The sequence below is a fragment of the Carettochelys insculpta genome, chromosome 3 (assembly GCF_033958435.1).
Source record: "Carettochelys insculpta isolate YL-2023 chromosome 3, ASM3395843v1, whole genome shotgun sequence".
In the NCBI taxonomy this organism is placed as follows: Eukaryota; Metazoa; Chordata; order Testudines; family Carettochelyidae; genus Carettochelys; species Carettochelys insculpta.
Window position 1 is genome coordinate 65,176,186 of NC_134139.1, and position 19,594 is coordinate 65,195,779.

General features: G+C 40.6%; 1 protein-coding gene across 8 annotated transcripts in view; it reads right to left on the minus strand.

Annotated features, from left to right (window-relative positions):
* The window catches only part of SPAST (spastin), a 74,283-nt gene that overhangs the window by 51,481 nt on the left and 3,208 nt on the right, over positions 1–19,594 (minus strand). For 2 of the 8 annotated variants that reach the window (XM_074990027.1, XM_074990032.1), the window contains exons 2-4: positions 17,345–17,428; positions 14,090–14,173; positions 7,705–7,800 (exon numbers count right to left, since the gene is read on the minus strand). In XM_074990027.1, the coding sequence (XP_074846128.1) occupies positions 7,705–7,800; positions 14,090–14,173; positions 17,345–17,428 (264 nt within the window). Of the gene's footprint in view, positions 1–7,704; positions 7,801–14,089; positions 14,174–17,344; positions 17,432–19,594 lie in introns of all 8 variants that reach the window. The other 6 variants (XM_074990026.1, XM_074990034.1, XM_074990029.1 and 3 more) reach the window with 5 other exon arrangements.

A 19,594-nucleotide genomic window follows, 5' to 3' on the forward strand; every position in this document is an offset into this window, starting at 1 on the left:
TCCTGCCAAGGTCCCAGCCATGGTGTTCACAGATCACTGACATCCATATTATGGAGGCATCTTTCCAGGACGACAGATGTAAGGAAATCCCAGCATCTAAAGATGCCTTGGCAAGTTTGAATTGGCATATAAAAACAACTGACATTTTTAGATCTAAAGTTTCAAGAATGAGTAGGGCCCTGTCAAATTCACAGCCAAGAGAAACAGGCCATTTCCTGTGAAATCTGCTCTTGTGTGTTTTTACTCTCAATCATAGGGGAAACTAACACTTCTCATATTGAGGGTCCTGATCCATAATGGGGCCTGTGGGAGGTCACAAGGTTATGCGAGGGGAAGAAGGGACTGTGGTATTCCCAACATTTCCTCTGTGGAGCTTTCAGAGCTGGGTGGCCACAAAATGGTGACTGTTGGCTGGACACTCCACTCTGAAGGCAGCCTATCACCAGCAGCAGCACAGAAGTAAGAATAGCAATACCATACCCTGACACTCTTTACTTCGGACTGCTGCTTTCAGAAGTGGGCAGCCAGAAAGTGGTAGCTGCTGACTGAGGACCCAGCTCCACAGGTTGCAGCACAGGAATAAGAGTGGCAATACCATACCATGCTTCTGCACTGGTACTGGCGGTGGCTCTGCCTTCAAAGCAGCTGCTGCTCTCCAGCTAGCCAGCTCTGAAGGCAGCGCCACTACCAGGCGGCAGTGCAGAGGTTACTGGTAGCAGTACTGCCATGCCCCCTACAATAACCTTGCAGTCTCCCTACCACAATTCCTTTTCTGGGTCAGGACTGACACAGTTACAATACCATGACATTTCACCTCTCGGTGCCTCAGGATGGCTCCTGGGACCCCTTGTTCTACTCCCTCAAGAACTCTGGGGATTCTCAGGGTGGCTGTCCGTCTCCCATGTCGGGCTGCTCTCAAGAAAGGAGTGGCTGCAACGGCTTGAGGGACGACAGATGGTACCTCTGCTGCTTCCACGCTCTTTGCTTTCTGCCACAGGGTTTCCTGGGGTCCCTGCAGCTTTAAGAAGGTTTGGAGGCAGGTAACACAGAACACTGATTGCTGTGGACAAGGTGTCCCCTGGGGCAGCCACACAGCACCCTGGAGGCCTTTTCTGTTGATAAAAAGCCCCCCCAAAACATCCAGACCAGCTTTTTGTCAAAAGATTGCTGTCGACAGAGATGTTCCTCCTTGTGGGGAGCAGGAGAAGACTCAACAAAACTGCTGCATTCTATCAATTTACTCTTGTGGGAAAAGACCCTCTTCGTCATCAGGCAAAGTGGGTCTTTGCCCGTGAAAGCTTATGCTCCAAAATATCTGTTGGTCTATAAGGTGCCACAGGACTTCTGTTGTTTTTTGAAGATACAGACTAACTCGGCTACCCCTCTGATACTTGTCAATTTACTGTCAACAGAACACTTTCGAAATCTGGACACTTCCCAGGTTCTATAGCAAGCCTGGATAGAAACATATCTTAATAGAAACTTTGTACTATTATGTATCTTTTGATAGGAGCCTTGTACTACTTGGTACCTTTGCACTATTTTTTTGTATTTGTTATCTTGTATTCCTAGACACTTTGTATCTGTCTCCATATTGTATCTACACCACCATTTTGGAGGGATACGGTCTGCTGTATTAGACTGTAAACCCTGTGCTGTCCCTGGGCAATGATGGGCGAGAGAGAGATCCATCTGGAAGTGCGAATGCGGATGCTTAGTGAGTTAGCCTCTGGAGCCAGTCTGGACAATGAAGTGGACAAAAAAGATTTGGAGGCTGAAGAACAATGGGAAGCGGATTCTGCAGCAATGACCCACCTGGACCAGTGGCAGGGGGAAAGGATCAAACCCATCTGCCATTGACTGGTGACTCAGTGTCTGGGGCAGTGGGAAAGAACCAGAAGTATAGACTAAACCATATAAAAGATGTGTGCACCACTACAGAGTTGGGTTCTTTTCATTTTGTCAACATTGGAGCACTGATCCAGATCAACAGGACCTGGCGCCACACTCACACCTAATCCATCTGGCCCATGGATTAGAGTGAGCAACTTTTGGTAACTATAAGCAACCACAAGATGGTGTCTGCAGGTGTGTGGGTATGTCTGCAAGTAAACTGAGTATATTATATGCATATTATAGGATGGTGCTGTATTCTTAAATGCGGTGTTCTTGCCTTATCCCTCTGAAAAAATCCTGTGTGCTTCTTATAAGCATGACAAAATGCCTTTTTTGTTGACAAGAGCCTGTAATGCAGACATAGCCAACTGGTATTGGTCTAGGAAGACTGTTCCCATGTTTACTTTAAAATGTTTTATTTGTCTCTCTTAAGAGCAGTCAATCATTCATTCTCATTTCAAAAAAAACAAACCAACTTTTGTACTCTTGATGGTTGGTTAAGACTATTCCTTTCAAGAACTATATTTGCTTGAAAAGGGTTTTGGGTTTTTTGTTTTTTGCTATTTACAAACAAGAAAATGAGTTTTATTCAGGTTGAAATCAGTAAGTTAGCAATTCTACTAACAAAAATCTCAATTATTCAATCTACTTACATTTTACAATGCTATCTTTAAGACTGCTCAGTTAGATTTTTTTTTTTTAATTCTTCTATCACACTGGTATCTAGGCACCAAATACAAGACTAATCAAATCATTCAAAATTAGTCCCGTATTCATTTGGAAGAGCTTTCACTAAATATTCAAACTCATAATATTTCCATACAGCAAATTTACACTTGGCTACTTCAGCAAGAACTGCTTATTTCTCTGAACTTCTCTTTGGACCTGCTACACCCTGGTCTAGAGGTAGACTTTTTGCCAGTTTGGCTATGTCGCTGTGATTTTTTCCCCTCTATCCCTGACTGAAGAAACTATGCCACCAAAATCCCTAGTTTTGCCTATACTGGACGGTGTGTCTGTGTGTGTGTGGGGATGTTTGTCATTCTTAATTACTTACTCCATTCAAGGAATAAGTTTAAGCTATACCTGTAAAAAGCACATCTGCAGTAGGCATCTTGCCAATCTCTAGCTGTCTGTACACCTTTACAGACAAACCCTTTTAAGCATAAACTAAGCCTTTACTCTGGATAATATTGTATCACTAGTGCTATACCAGCATTGAGCTGTACTGTGTTCTTGATGTACTCAATGTTAAAATGAATTTCAGAATGGTTTGAGACCCAGGAGTGAGGGCAGAAGTAAGCATATTAGGAGTATTGCAATATTCCAGTTAATTGCTGCTGAAACATATATCACATAAGGATTAATACAGTAAACCCTCGATTTAACAGACCCTGATATAAAACGGACTTGGGAAAGAATGGATGATGTCTGCCAGCCTTCTCCCCACCCCCAACCAAATGCCAGCAACTCAGAGCTACCGGTGCTGGAAGAGCTGCCAGAGCAACTGGGGCTGCTGCCGTAGCTAGGGTCCCAGGAGTGGAGTGGGTTGCGTCCACGGCTGGGGCCACTGGGGCTGCTGCAGCCTAGCTCTCACTCCCGAGCCTGCTGCGTTCCTCCCAGCCCTCACACAGAGCACTCCCTAGTGCACCTTTCAAGGTGCCTACAGTCCTGCATATTTAGATGGAAGAGACTTTCAGATTTAATAGACATCCCTTCCCCCCCTTCGTCAGTTAAATCGAGGGTTTACTGTATTTTGAAATAAGACATTTAGACTTGCTAAAGATTTGTTCCTACACTTGCTAGAACTTATGAAGTCACCTCAACTACTTCCATTTTCCATTACTAATGAACAAAATATGTAAAATGTACCTATCCCTATGAACAATCAGATAGTTTGTTGTAACCTAAAGACAAGAAAAACACAGACACTTGGGAGAATAAGTTACTCAACAGAAGTTCTCTCAAGACTACTCACTGAGCTCCAGATGCATCTATAAATGACTAGCTGCACAAATAAGAGACAAGATGTGTTACAACAATAGAGACTTTTATAAATATCCAAGGGACTCAAATTTTCAAAATGAAAGACCTTGCATTATACATTGAAGTTACTTGGGTATTTTGGTGTGGCAGGTGAGGGACAGAAAGAGGTTTTGCTATTTAAAAACTAAATCAAAATAATACTTGGGAAAAAAAGACCTCAATAACAAGCCTGCCAACGAACAGCCATGAGAAATGCAGACAGCTATTCAGATACAAGACTTGCCCTTGGAAGGTGTTTGGCTTTGTCCCACTGTAAACTTAAAAAAGCCAGATGTTCTAAAATCTTTAATCTGTTCCAGATAAAAACCAAGGCACATTTTATTTAACCCTGAACTTATGAATTATGTTCTTGTTATGTTAAAAAGATGGGGCAATATGAGTAACTGACTAAGCAGAACTGAAGACTGTAAGCACCATCTTATCCTTACAAACAGAACTTTAAAAATTTCCCAGATATCTAGACAGACACAAAACCAAGGGTGGCATCCCCTTCCAGCAAGGCCAAGGCACAACCACCTAATGAAAAGCCCAAATACTGGGAAGAAGCAGCATGTTTGGATACCTCACTGTCTTATTCTGAAATGGAGAATTTCCAAAACAGCAAACAGATCACCCTGTGAGTAGTAGAAGTCTTATACATGTGAACATCCCCCTCTTGATGTAGAGAGGGAGAATTAACTTTATTATTGTTCAATCCTACAATCTCTTAGCTACTGTCAACAGTTCGGAAGGCAGAAGGGGAAGAAGAGAAAAATGTCTCCATTATTTTACCCCATCTACTCTAGCCTGTTAATTCAGATGTTCTTATCCTGGTGAGATATTCCATTTAATTTACTTCTGCTACTGCTCATACATTGTTCTGAAATCCAGACAAGAGAGTGACTCTGTTAACTTTCCCTACTACAATAATTTCTTTACAAAAGACTGAAGAACTGGGGAGTGAAACTGTACAAATATATATTGGGGGTGTAGCTTTTCCCTTGATAGTGAACTTTTCTTCCAGTCTAAGTAGCCAGCAAAGACATAATATACTAATTATACTGGTAGCAACACACTTCATTTTCAACAGCTGTGGATAGAAAAACATTCATTGATTTTACTTAAAACTTGTAATTCAGAGTATGAAAGTTATCTGCATAGCCCATGAATATACACAACATAGAAAGAGAGGAAGGATGATCCAATGGCGAGGGGGATTAATTCAGAACTAGGGCGACCTGGTTTCAAGCCCCTGTTCCACCACAGATTTACTACAGGTTGTACCCTGCCTCATCTGCCACAGCCGGCTCCCTGCTGTGGGGCTGCCAGTGGGGCTCCCCCTGGCTGGAGTCTGTGAGACTGCTGGTGAGGCTCCCTGCTCTGGATCGCTCCAACAAGGGTCCCCGAGACTGCAGGGCTGCTGGTGGGGCTCTGAGCCATAGCTGGAATCTCCTCTGCCTCCTCACAGCAGAACACCTGACAGAGCCATGGGGGGCTCCTCAACCCCAGACAGGCTCCCGGTAGTGGGGCACCCTGACCTGGTTCCCTGTCAGGGGGCTCCCCGGCACCAGCAGGGCATCACTGTGCCCCGCACAGCTGAAGCTCTCTGGTCCTGCAACATCTACTGTCCTGCTGAACAAGGGAAACTGCCAGATGAGAGAATTTCAATCTCTATATGCCATCTTAGGCAAGTCGTATTTTCTGTGGCTCAGGTCCCATTTGTAAAATGGGGATAGAGTAGTTCCCTCTCTCACCAGGATGTTGAGAGGACAGTTATAGTGATGGTTGGGATGCTATAATGCTAGTGCAATAGAGGTTATGTAAGTACCTTAGATAATTTCTGCAAGTCAAAGAACGGAACAAATATTTATTCTGCTTAGGCATTTTAATAGAAATGGAGAGTTTTAGACTGCAGGACTTATTTTTCTTTGTACAGGCTTTAAGCCCAGTCTCAAAAGCCAGTGCATTTTTGTTGTCTTCCATAGCTTTTTATTTATGATGGTACCTACAACAACACAGAAAAATATTCTTGTTCTTAAAATAACATGACCCCATTGCAGAAGCAGACCCCTCCTGTTTGACTCCTGTCCTGGAGGAAAGGAGAGGATTTGCACTTATGTAGGGAACTTCTGAAAAGAAGTGAGTGCTAGAATTGTTTATTGCCAACACTGAAGACTGCGTAGCTGTTAAGCCTTCTTTTTTCCGGCTACCCACGTTAGCAAACCAATACAGACGACTAAGCAAAAAAATGGAAGAGGGGCACATGAAACAAAAAGCAGCCTAATTTTTTTCTTCTTTTTTTGGAAGTTGGGTAAAAAAAGTGTACATATTCAAACTGGAACAATCTGGATTTAGAAAACCAAATTTTAAATGGGCCATTTCATGCCATCATTTCTTAAGCTTGATTTAAAGTTTTGCTTAAATGACATCTGAAAATAAAAAGGCAAACTAATAAAAACAACCTATTATTTCAAACACCAAAAACTACTCTAAGTGAAAAATTCCAGAAGACAAATACATCTGTTTTAATTATTTTATGTAGCTGAGCCTGCATAATTAGATTAATAGTTTCCTTGTTGTTTTCACATCTTGCAACCAAACAGGGAGGGCTTTTTGTTTGCTTGCTTGTTTTTTTAATTGAAAAGTGCCATATCACTGGAAAAACAGTTTAGGCATTCAAAGACAAGTGAATTACTGAAAGTTTTTTTTAACTCAATTGACTAGATTTCAAGTTGATAGTTACTTTAAACCACTGATCGCACACTATTGTAAGAATGCTGTGCTCTGCACACTGTAGCTGAATTTCATTAATTCCATTGGTGTTTAACGCTACTTAATAGGATTAGTCTATACTGCTTGTGAATTAGTAAATTGGCCATATAGTTCTGATTACATCATATTGTTGGCTTCAATAATCCTTTTAATTCTTAACAGTTTATGGAATTCAGGAGACTGCTTCAGTTGTGTAGCCAGGGAACTGGAAATACACTTTAGTACTTTTGATATGTTCACCTGGGCGAAAAGAAGAAAACCTATAGTTAAAAATTGCAAGGGTTGCTGTTTATTTTCTTTACATTAGAAGCAGAAAATATAACCATAACATCTATTACAAGCACTAGCTAACAGTTAAAGAAACCTAAAGTGAATTCCAAGCATACTGGTCACATTATAAATATAATACCAAATAAAGGCTTTTAAAAGTCTCTCTTATGATGATCATGACTACAGCCAATTACGTCTTGTAAGAAATGCTAGCAATCAACACCTGACATTTAAATCAACATACAGTCCTGTTAGCCTCCTTTAATACCTAGCCACAAGAAAAGCGTTTTTGGAATCCTGTCTTCTGGGTTTGTTTACACAAACACTTTAGTTCATCACAAACTGGGTTGTGACTCTACTCTGCACTGGCCTGCTCTGGACTGTCTGGATGGATCCTCCCAACATGAACTAAGAGTTAATTAATGCATTATAATCTAGTCCTCTCTGAAAAGGAACTAGATCAAAGCATATTAAAGGTAAATGCTTTTGGACCCTAACTTACTGAAAACCCTGAAAGGGTGCAATAAAGAAGGAGAGCTATTTTGAGAAACAGCTGAGGACTACAATATAATAAACAGCATTAACAAAAAACCTCAAGAGGATGGAATGAATGTATTTATATAAAACCCTTAAAATAGAAACATATTAATGTGGGGCCTGGAAACTCTTATTTTCCTTTAATATACCAGAAACTGAAAGACATCCCCCAATTAAATTCAGTGCTGGTGAAACCAAACCCACCTGACTGGAGATGTCCATTGCGGCATGCCAGGTTAGTACTGTCATTATAGACCTCCATTTGCGGCTTGGGAATTTGCAAAACTGTCTGCAGCTTCTCTATGCAACAGAGGGGGGAAAAAAGGACAAAATAAACAAAAAACAAACAAAAAAATGAACCACTGAAATTTACGTATGCCGATCACATAGAAACGACAACTTTGGCTTGAGTATATTTGATGTACAGGTAAAAGATAAAAAGGATACTTCTATTTATGCTAACTACTTTGTGAACCTATAAAAAGGTATGGATGAAGTACAAATTAAAGCAATTTTAAACTGGCACTAAATCCTTGTATCAGTTAAATGTAACCATACCCCTCCCCCCCACCCAAATATCACTAACATTAGAAGTTTTTTTTCCTCCCCCAAAAGGCATTGCTCAAGATTAAATCATGACTTTATTTGACAAAGTGGGATTTGTATGACAATCCTATTCCAGAAGTCTTCCTATTGGAGTTTGTGTGGACCGTCTGCACGGGACAAGTACTCTTTTGCCACATTCAATGTGGCTCAATGAACTATGTAGTAAGCTAGTTTACATTTTATATTTAATGCATCTGTAATAAACAAGACTTATTTGACAGTTTCTAGTACTCAAATGAGAGAACTTCAGGATTTCAAAATGTGAATTGAAGTTTGTGGAGTTCTCACTGTCTTAGTTTGCTGCATGTAATTTTTTTAAAAAGTTCTGTAAAATAAACTTTTGAGTTGGTCAGAAACAAAGATCACTTCATTAATGTCTGAATGTGTTTCATGAAAATAATTTAAGATCAACAGGAAGAAAGACAGACAAAAATGCATGGTACAACATAACTAATCTATTAGCAGTGAACAAATAAGTCAATATATATTATGAAGGACAGGAGCCATCTCTCAACCCCACAAGTTAAAAATTACATATACACATTTCTGATAATCCTTCCTTTCAAGTCACGCCATGGTCCCCTTTTCTCCACTGCCACAGACACACACTTTGGGTCCTTGCTGCTAAGGCCCTTCATAATTTTGCCTCTTCCTACTTATCTACTTTTTACAGGCTGCTGATAGTTACCAGCTTCAATCAGCCATATTAGCTTTTCCCAGAAATACTTCTGTGCTGAGTTAACACGGTGGTTAAATTACTACAACCCCAAACACAAAAAAAAAAAACCCATAAATTTCACCCCAAGTGCAACACCTTCCCTAAAGAAATCTGAGAAGCCACTATGCTTCGTGTCTCTTTAAAAAAAAAAAAAAAAAAAAAGAGTCTCCTCTAACATAATGCTCAGCACAAACTGAGAAAAGTCAGGGATGGTGCCAGAAGGGACTGCTGATTTTTAATGCACTGCACCTTGATAAACACAGACTTATTACCACTTCTAAAGTCATCTCTTCCTAGCGCCTTCCAGTTGTTTACGAACCACTTGCCACATTTCGCCTTAAGACCTGTCTAAACAGGGCAAACGGCTTGCGTCAGAATTCACAATTAGCGCTTTGGACACAATTTTGCCCTTTGTATGGCCAGGAGCAGCAGTCATTTTTAAAAGACATTAATAGCAGGGGGATCCTCTAGTTTAAAATATGCATGTATACATATTTCTTATGTGTACACAATATATACATGCAAGATGCCTCAGGCTACATCTACACTACAAAGAACTTTAAAAAGAAGCCCTTTCAGAAGATCCCTTCCAAAAGAACTTCTTTAAAAAGTGCACGTGCATGCATGCACGCGCCCCACCCCCAAAAGAGTGATTTCTTTCAAGAGAGAATCCACACAGCCCCCACTCTTACAAAAGAGTGGGCCACGGATTGAACAAATCAGGCACCATGAGGACTGCTCTTTTGAAACAAAGGGCCTGCGGAGCATCTGCACACGTTTTCTTTAGAAAGTGGCTTTCAAAAGAGGGTGCTCTTCCTGAAATGGGAAGGGAAGAGTGATTTTGAAAGGAGTGCTGCAACCTGATGTTTTGAAGAAGTGGGTCTGTCCCACGAAAGGTCACCACCAAATAAACGTTTTGTTAGTCTTTAAAGTGCTACGCTTATGCTGTTTACTCTAAAATATTAGTTGGTCTTGGTCTATACCGACTGATGACTAGATTTTGCTTCTGGACAGAAGTCCTGATCCTAAGTATCAAAATGTGCTTTGCAGAATTTGAGACCAAGTGTTCTCATTTGGAATTAACAAGAGAGATTTGGCAACTGATAATTGAACAGAAGAGACTCACAAAACTGGAGAAGGTGAAGGTAAAGCATACTCTGCTTCTTAATAATGTACATGACATAAAAGTGCAAGAACTGCATTGCAAGTCTTTTCCTTTAGAGTCAGTGTAGTCATGGAATCCCCTAAAAGCCCTGTAGTTTCCACTAGGTAAGAGAAAGAACTCCCATCCTCCCTCCCCGATCAGCAATTAATAGCTCTTCTCCTAAGTGATTTCTCCTTCTCATTTAAGGGTATAGCTACACTATGAAATTAGGTCAAATTGGTTAAGGTCAGTTTTTGATCATTCAATTTTAAAAGCTGAGGGTGCATGTCCACACTGGCACATAAAGTCAACAGAGTGTCCCCCCCTTAGCACTGCCAGGTTTGACTTGGTCAGCAATGCACTGTGGGCACCTATCCTGCATAGTTCCTGCTGCATTGTGGGTTTCTGTCTCAGTGTCTGCTGGGACAAAAATGTGCTGTGGGTAGTTGTGGATGTGCATCATCTTCATCCCATCGTACACTTGCCTCCTCCCCCTCCCTTTGAAATGCAACAGCAAAAATTGTTTGGTTCCTTTGTTTCAATGGTACACCTGACTGAACTCATTTATTGTCATACACCGGGGATGCCCTGCAGTGCTGCATCCTTTTTCCCCTCCATGCCTTGTGGCATCTTGGCATATATGTCTGTATTTCTTTTGTTGCTTTGTAATATTCCCAGCACAGATTCATTCTGCCACACACAAGTAAGGTCCAGGATCTCCTGAATGCTCCATGTTGGAGCTCATCTATGACCCAGGGAATCCCTGGCCAGATGTGCTGCTGAGGTATGCCTCCTGCTCAGCTCACCACACTGGCCAAACAGGAAATAAAATTCAAATTTTCCTACACTGCTTTCTGCACACTTGACTGCAGCAGAGCGGTCACATTAGGGTACTATGGGATACCTCCAGGAGGCCAAGAATGTCAAATCTCACAACTCTCTGTCTGCACTATCCAAAAGGTTGAACATGCAAGCTCAAATTTGGCATTACTCCTTGAGAAAAGCAGGAGTACAAAAGTCAACCACAGGAGCCCTGAATTGATACAATGGACCCTGAAGTGCAGACTGATTCCTTAGAAATTCAACCTAAGTCACCTACATTTGACCTAATCTCCTAGCATAGGTGTTCACTCCAAAACAAATGAGATAACACACTTGATAGCGGAATTAGATTCTTCTATTGCCCTAGTGATGTATGATTCTTTAAATTTAACAAAAACTGCAGTCTACTTTATCATTGAGACTAGCTTTCATTATACAATGAAGTTCAATAAATAAACTCTTTGCTCAGCCTGCCAGACACAGTAAATATTTAATTTTCTTCTCATTTTGGCAGCACTTAGCTCGGATTCCTCTGACAGTAAATTTGTTCTCCTTACATACATCAGACATTCAATTTCCTCAGTTTCATAATTCTTGATGCTCTTTTCCTATCTACGAACAGTACATTAAGCTTAAATACAAAAGCTGCAAAGTAGAAGCAAGTACCAACTACGAAACGTGTTTCTTTCAATAGGAAATTATTAAATCACTGAATATTTGTGCTTGAAGGGCTTCTGATAACAGAGGTATGGGTGGGAAGACATGCAGTGTTTCTATATTGCATGAAGATTAACAGCCTTTGTTGCTACAAATGTCGCCTTGATGCCACACACCACCAATATCTTGTTAGAGGTCAGATGAGTAGGATCCTATAGCATTTCCTCCCAAAGGAAGATCTGATTCACCACCTCCGAATACAGAGGCAGTTCTTGCAGTCAAAGCAATCCATCTCTATCATCATTCCTGCAAGACTGGCGACATCAAGCAATGCCCATTGTGACATTGCCCAGTTCCAAACCTACAGTCTCCCAAAACAGGAAGCTCTCTCCTGTGCCCCCACTTACACAGAATACAATCATCTTATTGTCAATGGAATTAGGATTATTATTTGGGATACCATATTTATGAAGATTGTTAGAGCATTCAGTAGGAGAAGTAGTCCTAATAATTGTCCGTGGCTGCCAATCCAAGAAACAAAACGCTTCAACTCCTTACCCCATGTCATCTGCAGCCATAGATCCCCTAACCCAAAACACATTAATCTGTAAATTAGGCATCTAGCCAAACAAGATATCCTGGAGTGCTATTACAGTGATAAACTCAGCTAAAAGAGAGACATTGTGCATTAGCTTCAATTTCTAAGTAGCATCCGCGAAAGTAATCTAATCTCTAAACAACAGCATCACCACAGTTAGCACATCTAGGATAAACAGTCTCAGCCTCCTGGTCATGTATGTGGGGAAAAAAGCTATTACAGCCAATGCTTCTATGGGATTGCTGTTTAAGACAGCGGATAGGGATCCACCGGTATCTATAGACACAAATGAAAAACACTGGACATATTCTTAAAAAAGAAACAGATGTAATCAATGTCATTATCTGATTCTTTACTTTATACTACCAACATCACTTCTATCATAGCTGAACTGAATTTCAGCATGGGAGCACTCTCTGACTCCCCCACACAAAGAGCAAAGCATTTAATAGCGCTCACTGGATCAAATAAAAGATTTTAAAAGTAGGTATTAATATAAAGGAACTATTTTTAAGAACTTGGAAAATTCCACAAGGCTATTATGTAAAAACAAACAACCTTTAGCCCCTGATCTTGCAAATGGATTTCTACAGGCAGGTCCACAACCAAGCATAGAGCTTCATTCATTTTAATGGGTTCCCCTTATAGATGCAAGATTCCATCAGAACTAGTTTAGTTGCATTAATGGGGGCCTAAGACCACAAAGTGGAGCCCTCAAGACAGCTGAGCATACAGTCTTATCTGCATTACAGTACACATTTGAATTACATAATCACAAATTTCCACAATAATGCTTCCATATAAGTATGCAAGATGAATATCAAGACAAAAGCAAGGGTGTAACATTTTAAATTTAAAAGAAGTAATGAAGAGTAATGAATAGTATAACCGATCTGAAGCAATATCATTGGGTGGCATTAGATGTCTAATATAATTTAAAATATTTGAGGTATGATTTCTGATCTTCATAACAAAAGACAGCTCCCTCATCCAAATTTTGCCCTCAGTTACACTGGTATAATTCTGGAGTAGATGCTCAACAACAATAATTGAGGCGGCATAAGAACCTATCAAGTAAAGCAATGGCATCAGTGGATTTACACTGATATCACTTAAAGACTATTTCAACTAGAATGAAACAAGGATTTACAGGAAACCTCACTCATTTGTTATTTACCACTACTACATTGACCATTCAGTCTGCAGACAGAATGAGGCAAAGAACACAATTAAAAATTGCATCTTTATTTGAATTATTGCAAAGTTAAGATTTCACGTACTCCCATAATAGCGTTTCCTGACTTGAGTGCTTCACTTTTGCAACCTTCCCCATCTTTTACCATCTCCATTTGCAGAAATATATTTAAGGGCACACATGGCCAACAGTCAACTTAGTTTGCTAACATATGCAAACTACCATAACTGGGACAGACACATGCTTGATAATTTTGCAGATAAAAGAAGAAACAAGATTCTGATTTTTAAAGGTCTATTGTTACGTCTAAGATGGCTATAAAAGTTTTGTTGCTCAGGGCTGTTTTGCTGCTCTCCCAGAGCTGGGGGAGAACCCAGGAGTCCTAGCTCCCAGTCTCCTGCTCTAACCACCAGTCCCCACTGCCCTCCCAGAACTGGGGAGAGAACTCAGGACTCCAGGCTCATCACTGTAGGAGATGGCTCCTGATAGGGTTTTTCCTGAGCCACTTCACAGAAGTATTTAATATTGATGAGTTGCCACTGTTTTGAGCCAAGGATCTCCACCACTCCAAAAAGCAAAAGGGAACAGGAGTAGACAGGGAGACAGCAAGTGGGGAGAGGACCTACTCATTCCATTCCCAGATCCATGTACAGAGCCAGGGTAATGGAAACATCGGGAAAGAGACAGTCACTTGAAAAGGCTGAGAAACACCACGCTATACAGCTAGCAATTAACAAAACAAGGAGAAGTCTACAATGATTTTTGCTCTTCAACTGAAACAATGAGCTATATTAAGTTAATACATCACCACGTATACCAATATTTCAAATTATGAATAGCATGTGGTACCTAGAAGCTGCAAACGATCCTTTGCCATAGCCAAATTTGTCATCATTTTAGACTGCAGACGTCGAGCTCGTTCACACTGATCACCTTGACAAGAAAAAAAAAATATATGTTAAAAACAGGAATGTCAAATGATTGTTTACAATTGCTAAAATAATTCCTCTATTAAAACTGACATCTACCTTTCCCTCTCCACACTGGTAGAGGGAGGAAAAGGAAAGAAACTGAAAACCTAAGTTAAAAGGAAACAATTCGTTAAGGCCATTTCTACACAGGCCACTTCCTTTGGAAGCAGCATGCTAATACACAGAGTGAAAGATGCTAATGAGGTGCGGATGCAAATTCCCTGCACCTCATTAGCATAACATCACATGATTTGGAGTCCAGAAGACTGTTCTTCCAGACTTCAAACCGCTGTGTAAAAGCGCGGCTCCGGGGGTTGGGGTGCTTCCGGAAGGAAGTCCTCCTTCCAAAGGCCCCTTCTTCCTGAAAATTCTTGGGAAGAAGGGGCCGCACTTCTATACAGCATTTTGGAGTCCGGAAGAATGGTCTTCCGGACTCCAAATCATGTGACGTTATGCTAATGAGGAGCGGAGAATTTGCATCCACACCTCATTAGCATCTTTTGCTCCGTGTATTAGCATGCCACTTCCAAACGAAGTGGCCTGTGTAGAAACGGCCTAAGACATTGGCTGTCTGCTTCAAAAAGTTAAGGACTTAAGTGCTGCAGTGCATGTCTGACATCCCAGGCCACACTGGTGCATTCTGCCATTTACTTTGTGAAGACTGTACACAACAGTGAGAGAGACAAAGTAAAACAAGGTAAAGAATAAAAACATAATAAAGGAACCAAGAGGTAGATATAATACGTGAGTTAACTTGACAAAACAAATTTAAATTGAATTAACTGAGTCCCTTCACATTTCAAAACATCAGGAATAATATTACAATGGCCACCTCCTTAAAACAGAGCTCTCCCACTTTATTAGCTTGTCTAACCTCTGAGATAGTGAAGGTAGAAGAGGTACTATTATTGACTACACTCTGTTTCACTATTTTAAGCTCCAGGACTTCGCTTACTGTAAAACAATTAAATAGGAACTGTCTTCTAAGATTGTTTCTCTCAAATAGTTACTGCAGGAATGGGCAAATTTAAAAAAAAAAGTTTCCCAAATTACTCAGTGAGCAGAAAAGGGTGGGAACTCTCTTAATGATCTCTTTGGTAGAAATATTTCTTCAGATTATATGAAAATTTATCCCACATTATTTCAACAAAAGAACTAGATATCAACCAATGAAATGAAAAAGGTGGCAGGTTTAAAAACCAAACAAAAAGTAGTACTTCATACAATGCAGAGTCAACCTGTGAAATCTGTTGCCATGAGATGTTGGGAAGGCCAAAAGTATAACTGGGTTCAAAACAGAATTTGATAAATTCATGAAAGATAAAGCCTTCAGTGGCTATTAGTCAAGAGCTACAGCTGCACTAGTCCAAAACTTCAAAATCGCCATGCAAATGGCCATTTTGAAGTTTACTAATGAAGCACTGAAATACATATTCAGTGCCTCATTAGCATGCCGGCAGCCATGGCACTTTGAAATTGCCACGGCTCGCCGCCGCATGGCACATCCAGATGGGGCACCTTTTCAAAAGGACCTCGACATATTCAAAACCCCTATCTGCTGTTAGGAATAAGGGGATTTCAAAGTTGCCGGGGTCCTTTAGAAAAGGAGCCCTATCTGGACAAGCCACATAGTGGCAAGCCACAAAAATTTCAAAGTGCCACAGCTGCCGGCACGCTAATGAGGCACTGAATATGTATTTCAGCACTTCATTTTGGCCATTTCGAAGTTTTGGGCTAGCGTAGACATGGCCATGATGATCAGGAATGCAACCCCATGTTCTGATGGCCCTATACCACTAACTGTCAGATGATGTGGCTGGACCGCTTGAAATTATCCTGTTCATTTCCAGATGTTTTACAGGGAATACACAGATCATTGTTAAAGACAGGTGACAGAGCTAGATGGACAACTAATTAGGCCCATAAGGCCTGTTCCTATGTTCATTCACCATGCTGAGAACAGAAATAGGAGTTTCTTGGTCAGAGCTGTCCCCACAACAGCTGCCCCAACTCTCCTATTGACGGGACAGTCCCTCATATTCATGGTAGCCTATGGGACCTAGGGCAGCCTTGGAGATTACATAGAGGGCCTGGTGCAGGGTGGCAGCAGGAGTCAGGCAGCCTTACACTCAGTGCAGTAAGGGAACTGCAGTAAACAAAGCGATACACAGAGCAGCCTGGTCTGCTCTGCTGCCATCACCCAGCTGGGTGGCTCCACTTCCTTCAGCTCCTGCTGCCATGGTGAGTGCAGTTCCCACCTCACACCCCAACCACCACTGCTGCCTTGTACCAGGTCCCCAAGATGATGCCGCTTGTGGGGGAAGGCAGCAGAGCAGGGACGGGGCTGCCCTAGACCTGACACTTTCCCTCCCCAGGGAAAGCCCTGTTCTTGGTAGCATGGCTTCACCTGGGGATGAGGGGGAAGGATTCTTACATCTCAAATACCTACCCAGTGCAAACTGTGCTGATTTATATTCATAATATAAAATTCTAGAACAGCGAAGACAAAAATCTATTTGAGTTGAAGCCTATTAATAAAGTTAGAATTCACGTCACAGGTGCCAAATAATAGAATCTGCCAAACCGCAGGAGGTCAATATTGTCTAGCAGCATTACCAACACTTCCACTGCTTACTGGGCTCTTACAAGACATTCAGAGTTAAATTACAGCTAAATAACAGCACAGAACACTGAGAGCCACGACTGGTGTCTGTAAACAAACTTTGTGAGACCACTAGAAACTTGGCCACGCCCACGATAATTGGTCACCTGGCCAACTAAAATCACGGCGGACTACAAAGAGCAAAACATCAAAATATTAGAAAATTAGAACAGAAATATTTGAGCGACACATTTATCTTAAATTCCAAGTGGCATTTGTTTTTATTTATATATTTATAAATATTTCCTATATGGAGAAAGTAAATGGAAATCATTATGTGTGCGCCTACACTGGAGATGTCTGCTGCATTGGGAAACAAATCTGCATGTGCTTCTACACTATATTTTTCAAACCAACTGTTTACCTGAAAAATGAAATATGGTGCATAAATGTTCCACTTTCCTGACAAAAAATGCCAGGAAGTGGTATGCATCAAAAAGGTATAATTTTACACACATAAAATTGGCTTACCTTGACCAATAACTAAGACAGCTATTCCTTTCTCCAGTTCTTCAACTCCCTTCTTATACCATTCAACAGCTTGTTCCTTTTGTCCTGCTTAAAATGGAAATGGGCCCCTTACTTTTCATAGTTAGATTGTAAAGGAATGTTTCCACGACGTACAATTTAATTGCGTATGTGAGGAAAATTACATTTGAGCAAAATTCCTGTTGTATAAACATTTTAAAGGGACAACTTCACATCTACTCTATTTTAAAGACTCAGTTAACAATAGTTTTGTGCTAAACCTGCTTCTTTTGCCTAGTCTAAATCACTTTTGCTTATTTTCAGATATTTCCCCTAACATCTGCAAGTTTTAGAAGAAGAAAATGGACTAACCATGCACAGCCAAATAGTTAAACCGAAACTAAATGCTGTCAATTCACAAAGCAATTACAAAGGAAAAAAACCCCTTTCCTAATCTTCTATTTACATATAATGTTCGTATGGTAATTACCATTAATAGATATAAGCAATCAGAAAGGAAAGTGATTATATCAACACACAAGTGATGGGCAAAGCACAAAGTCACTTCAATGTCACAATATAGTGGAGGGAACCCTACAACTCATGGTGTTTTTTAAAACTGGTTTCAAAGCAGTCTCTTTCTACATAGGCCTACCATAAGAAATTTCTTGAAACAATGAAACGGGGAAGTTGTGCATTAAATTAGTATACCAGGTTTTCATTTCCAACAACCCAGGTTCAAGTTAAGGGAAAAATCAGTGCAATAACCAACCTCATTAGCTACTTTGTCACACCATAAAACCCACCATCTGTCTGAAATGTCAGCTTCTTAAGTAGCAATTATCCAAGTGACAAGAAGGGAGCAGGAGAGAAGATGGTGAAGACAAGCGCTTTCTTTTGTGCTGGTACTGAGTACCGGCATCTTGATAGACCCAGCCATGGGATTGGCTGAGGGTGGGGAGCCAGCTGAGGATCTGCTCCTTCTTTTATTATTATTATTAAATACAAAAAAAGCACCAGCAATGATTGAACTTTGCCACATAGGGAAGCTTACAAGGCTCCCAATATAATGCTGGAATTTAACATATGCTGCATGATACTGTTGTTGTAAAATTTACTGAAATAATGAAAAAGCAGATTGATTTTAAAGCCCTACTTTCGCTCACCTCCTGCATTCCATGATCTATTTAACCACATTATGGAAATTAGAAGTGTCCTAGCTAGCATAAGTTTTTTTTGAAAAGCTTAACTATCAAGTATTCATATTGAGTATTTTTATATTACACCTGCTGTCACAAACTTTAGTGCTGTCTCGAGGAAAAGGTCAGGGGAAAGGGAGCAAAGACTTTTTGAAACATTAAATATAATAAAGCATCATACATTTTTCCAAGTGCGCACTTGTGAACAGCAGTGAGTATTGCACCAGAATCTTGTGTCTCACATCTGTCACCCGGCATTCTGTATGGCATCACTCAATATAGCAAACAGGCATCTACCCTAGGACTCAGTTGAAAGCTTTGTACTTCACATGCTTTGGCTACTAATTTTAAATCTCCCTTCCCAACAACTTTCTCCTTTGGAGGAGTCAAAGCTCTCTATCTCCCTCCATTTTCAGCTTCCAGGCTGTTAAGGGCAGCCATGTTTCTCCAACAACTGGGGGGGGGGGGAAGGGGAGGGGGAAGAGGGAAGTCTTTACTACCTCAGCCCTCCTTTCCTCAAGATATTTCCAACGTCTGTCCCTGATTAGAGCTGTCCCAAATTGAAACTGAAAAGATCTTTGTCAGCTTCACTATTGCCCACAAAATTCTGATTGTGAAACAGCCCAAATCTTTTGTTAATTTTGGCACTGACACAAAAAGGTGAACTATCCGATGGCCAACTAAGACAACACCAGACCCAGATTCAGACTCCCCTACAAGTTAAAACAAAACTCCAATTCTACAGAATTTGATGGCTCAGCCATCCCTGATGCTGCACAATTCCCTAAGTAAAAATGGATTTTCAAACCACTGCCACAAAAGCTGCAAATAACAAGGCAAGCCTATTATAGTATGCCTAAAAATTTAGAAGTGTAAGAAATTAATTACTTTTTCCTAATTGTAATGATGCTCACTTATTTCAAAATAAAATGGGCGAAAATTAACATGGGACAGTCTAGAACTCTTAACTGACCCACAAACTATGCTTAACAGAAATCCCTTCATGTATGAAATTGTATAAAATGCATCTGAAAAAGAATAAAAACAGATTAAG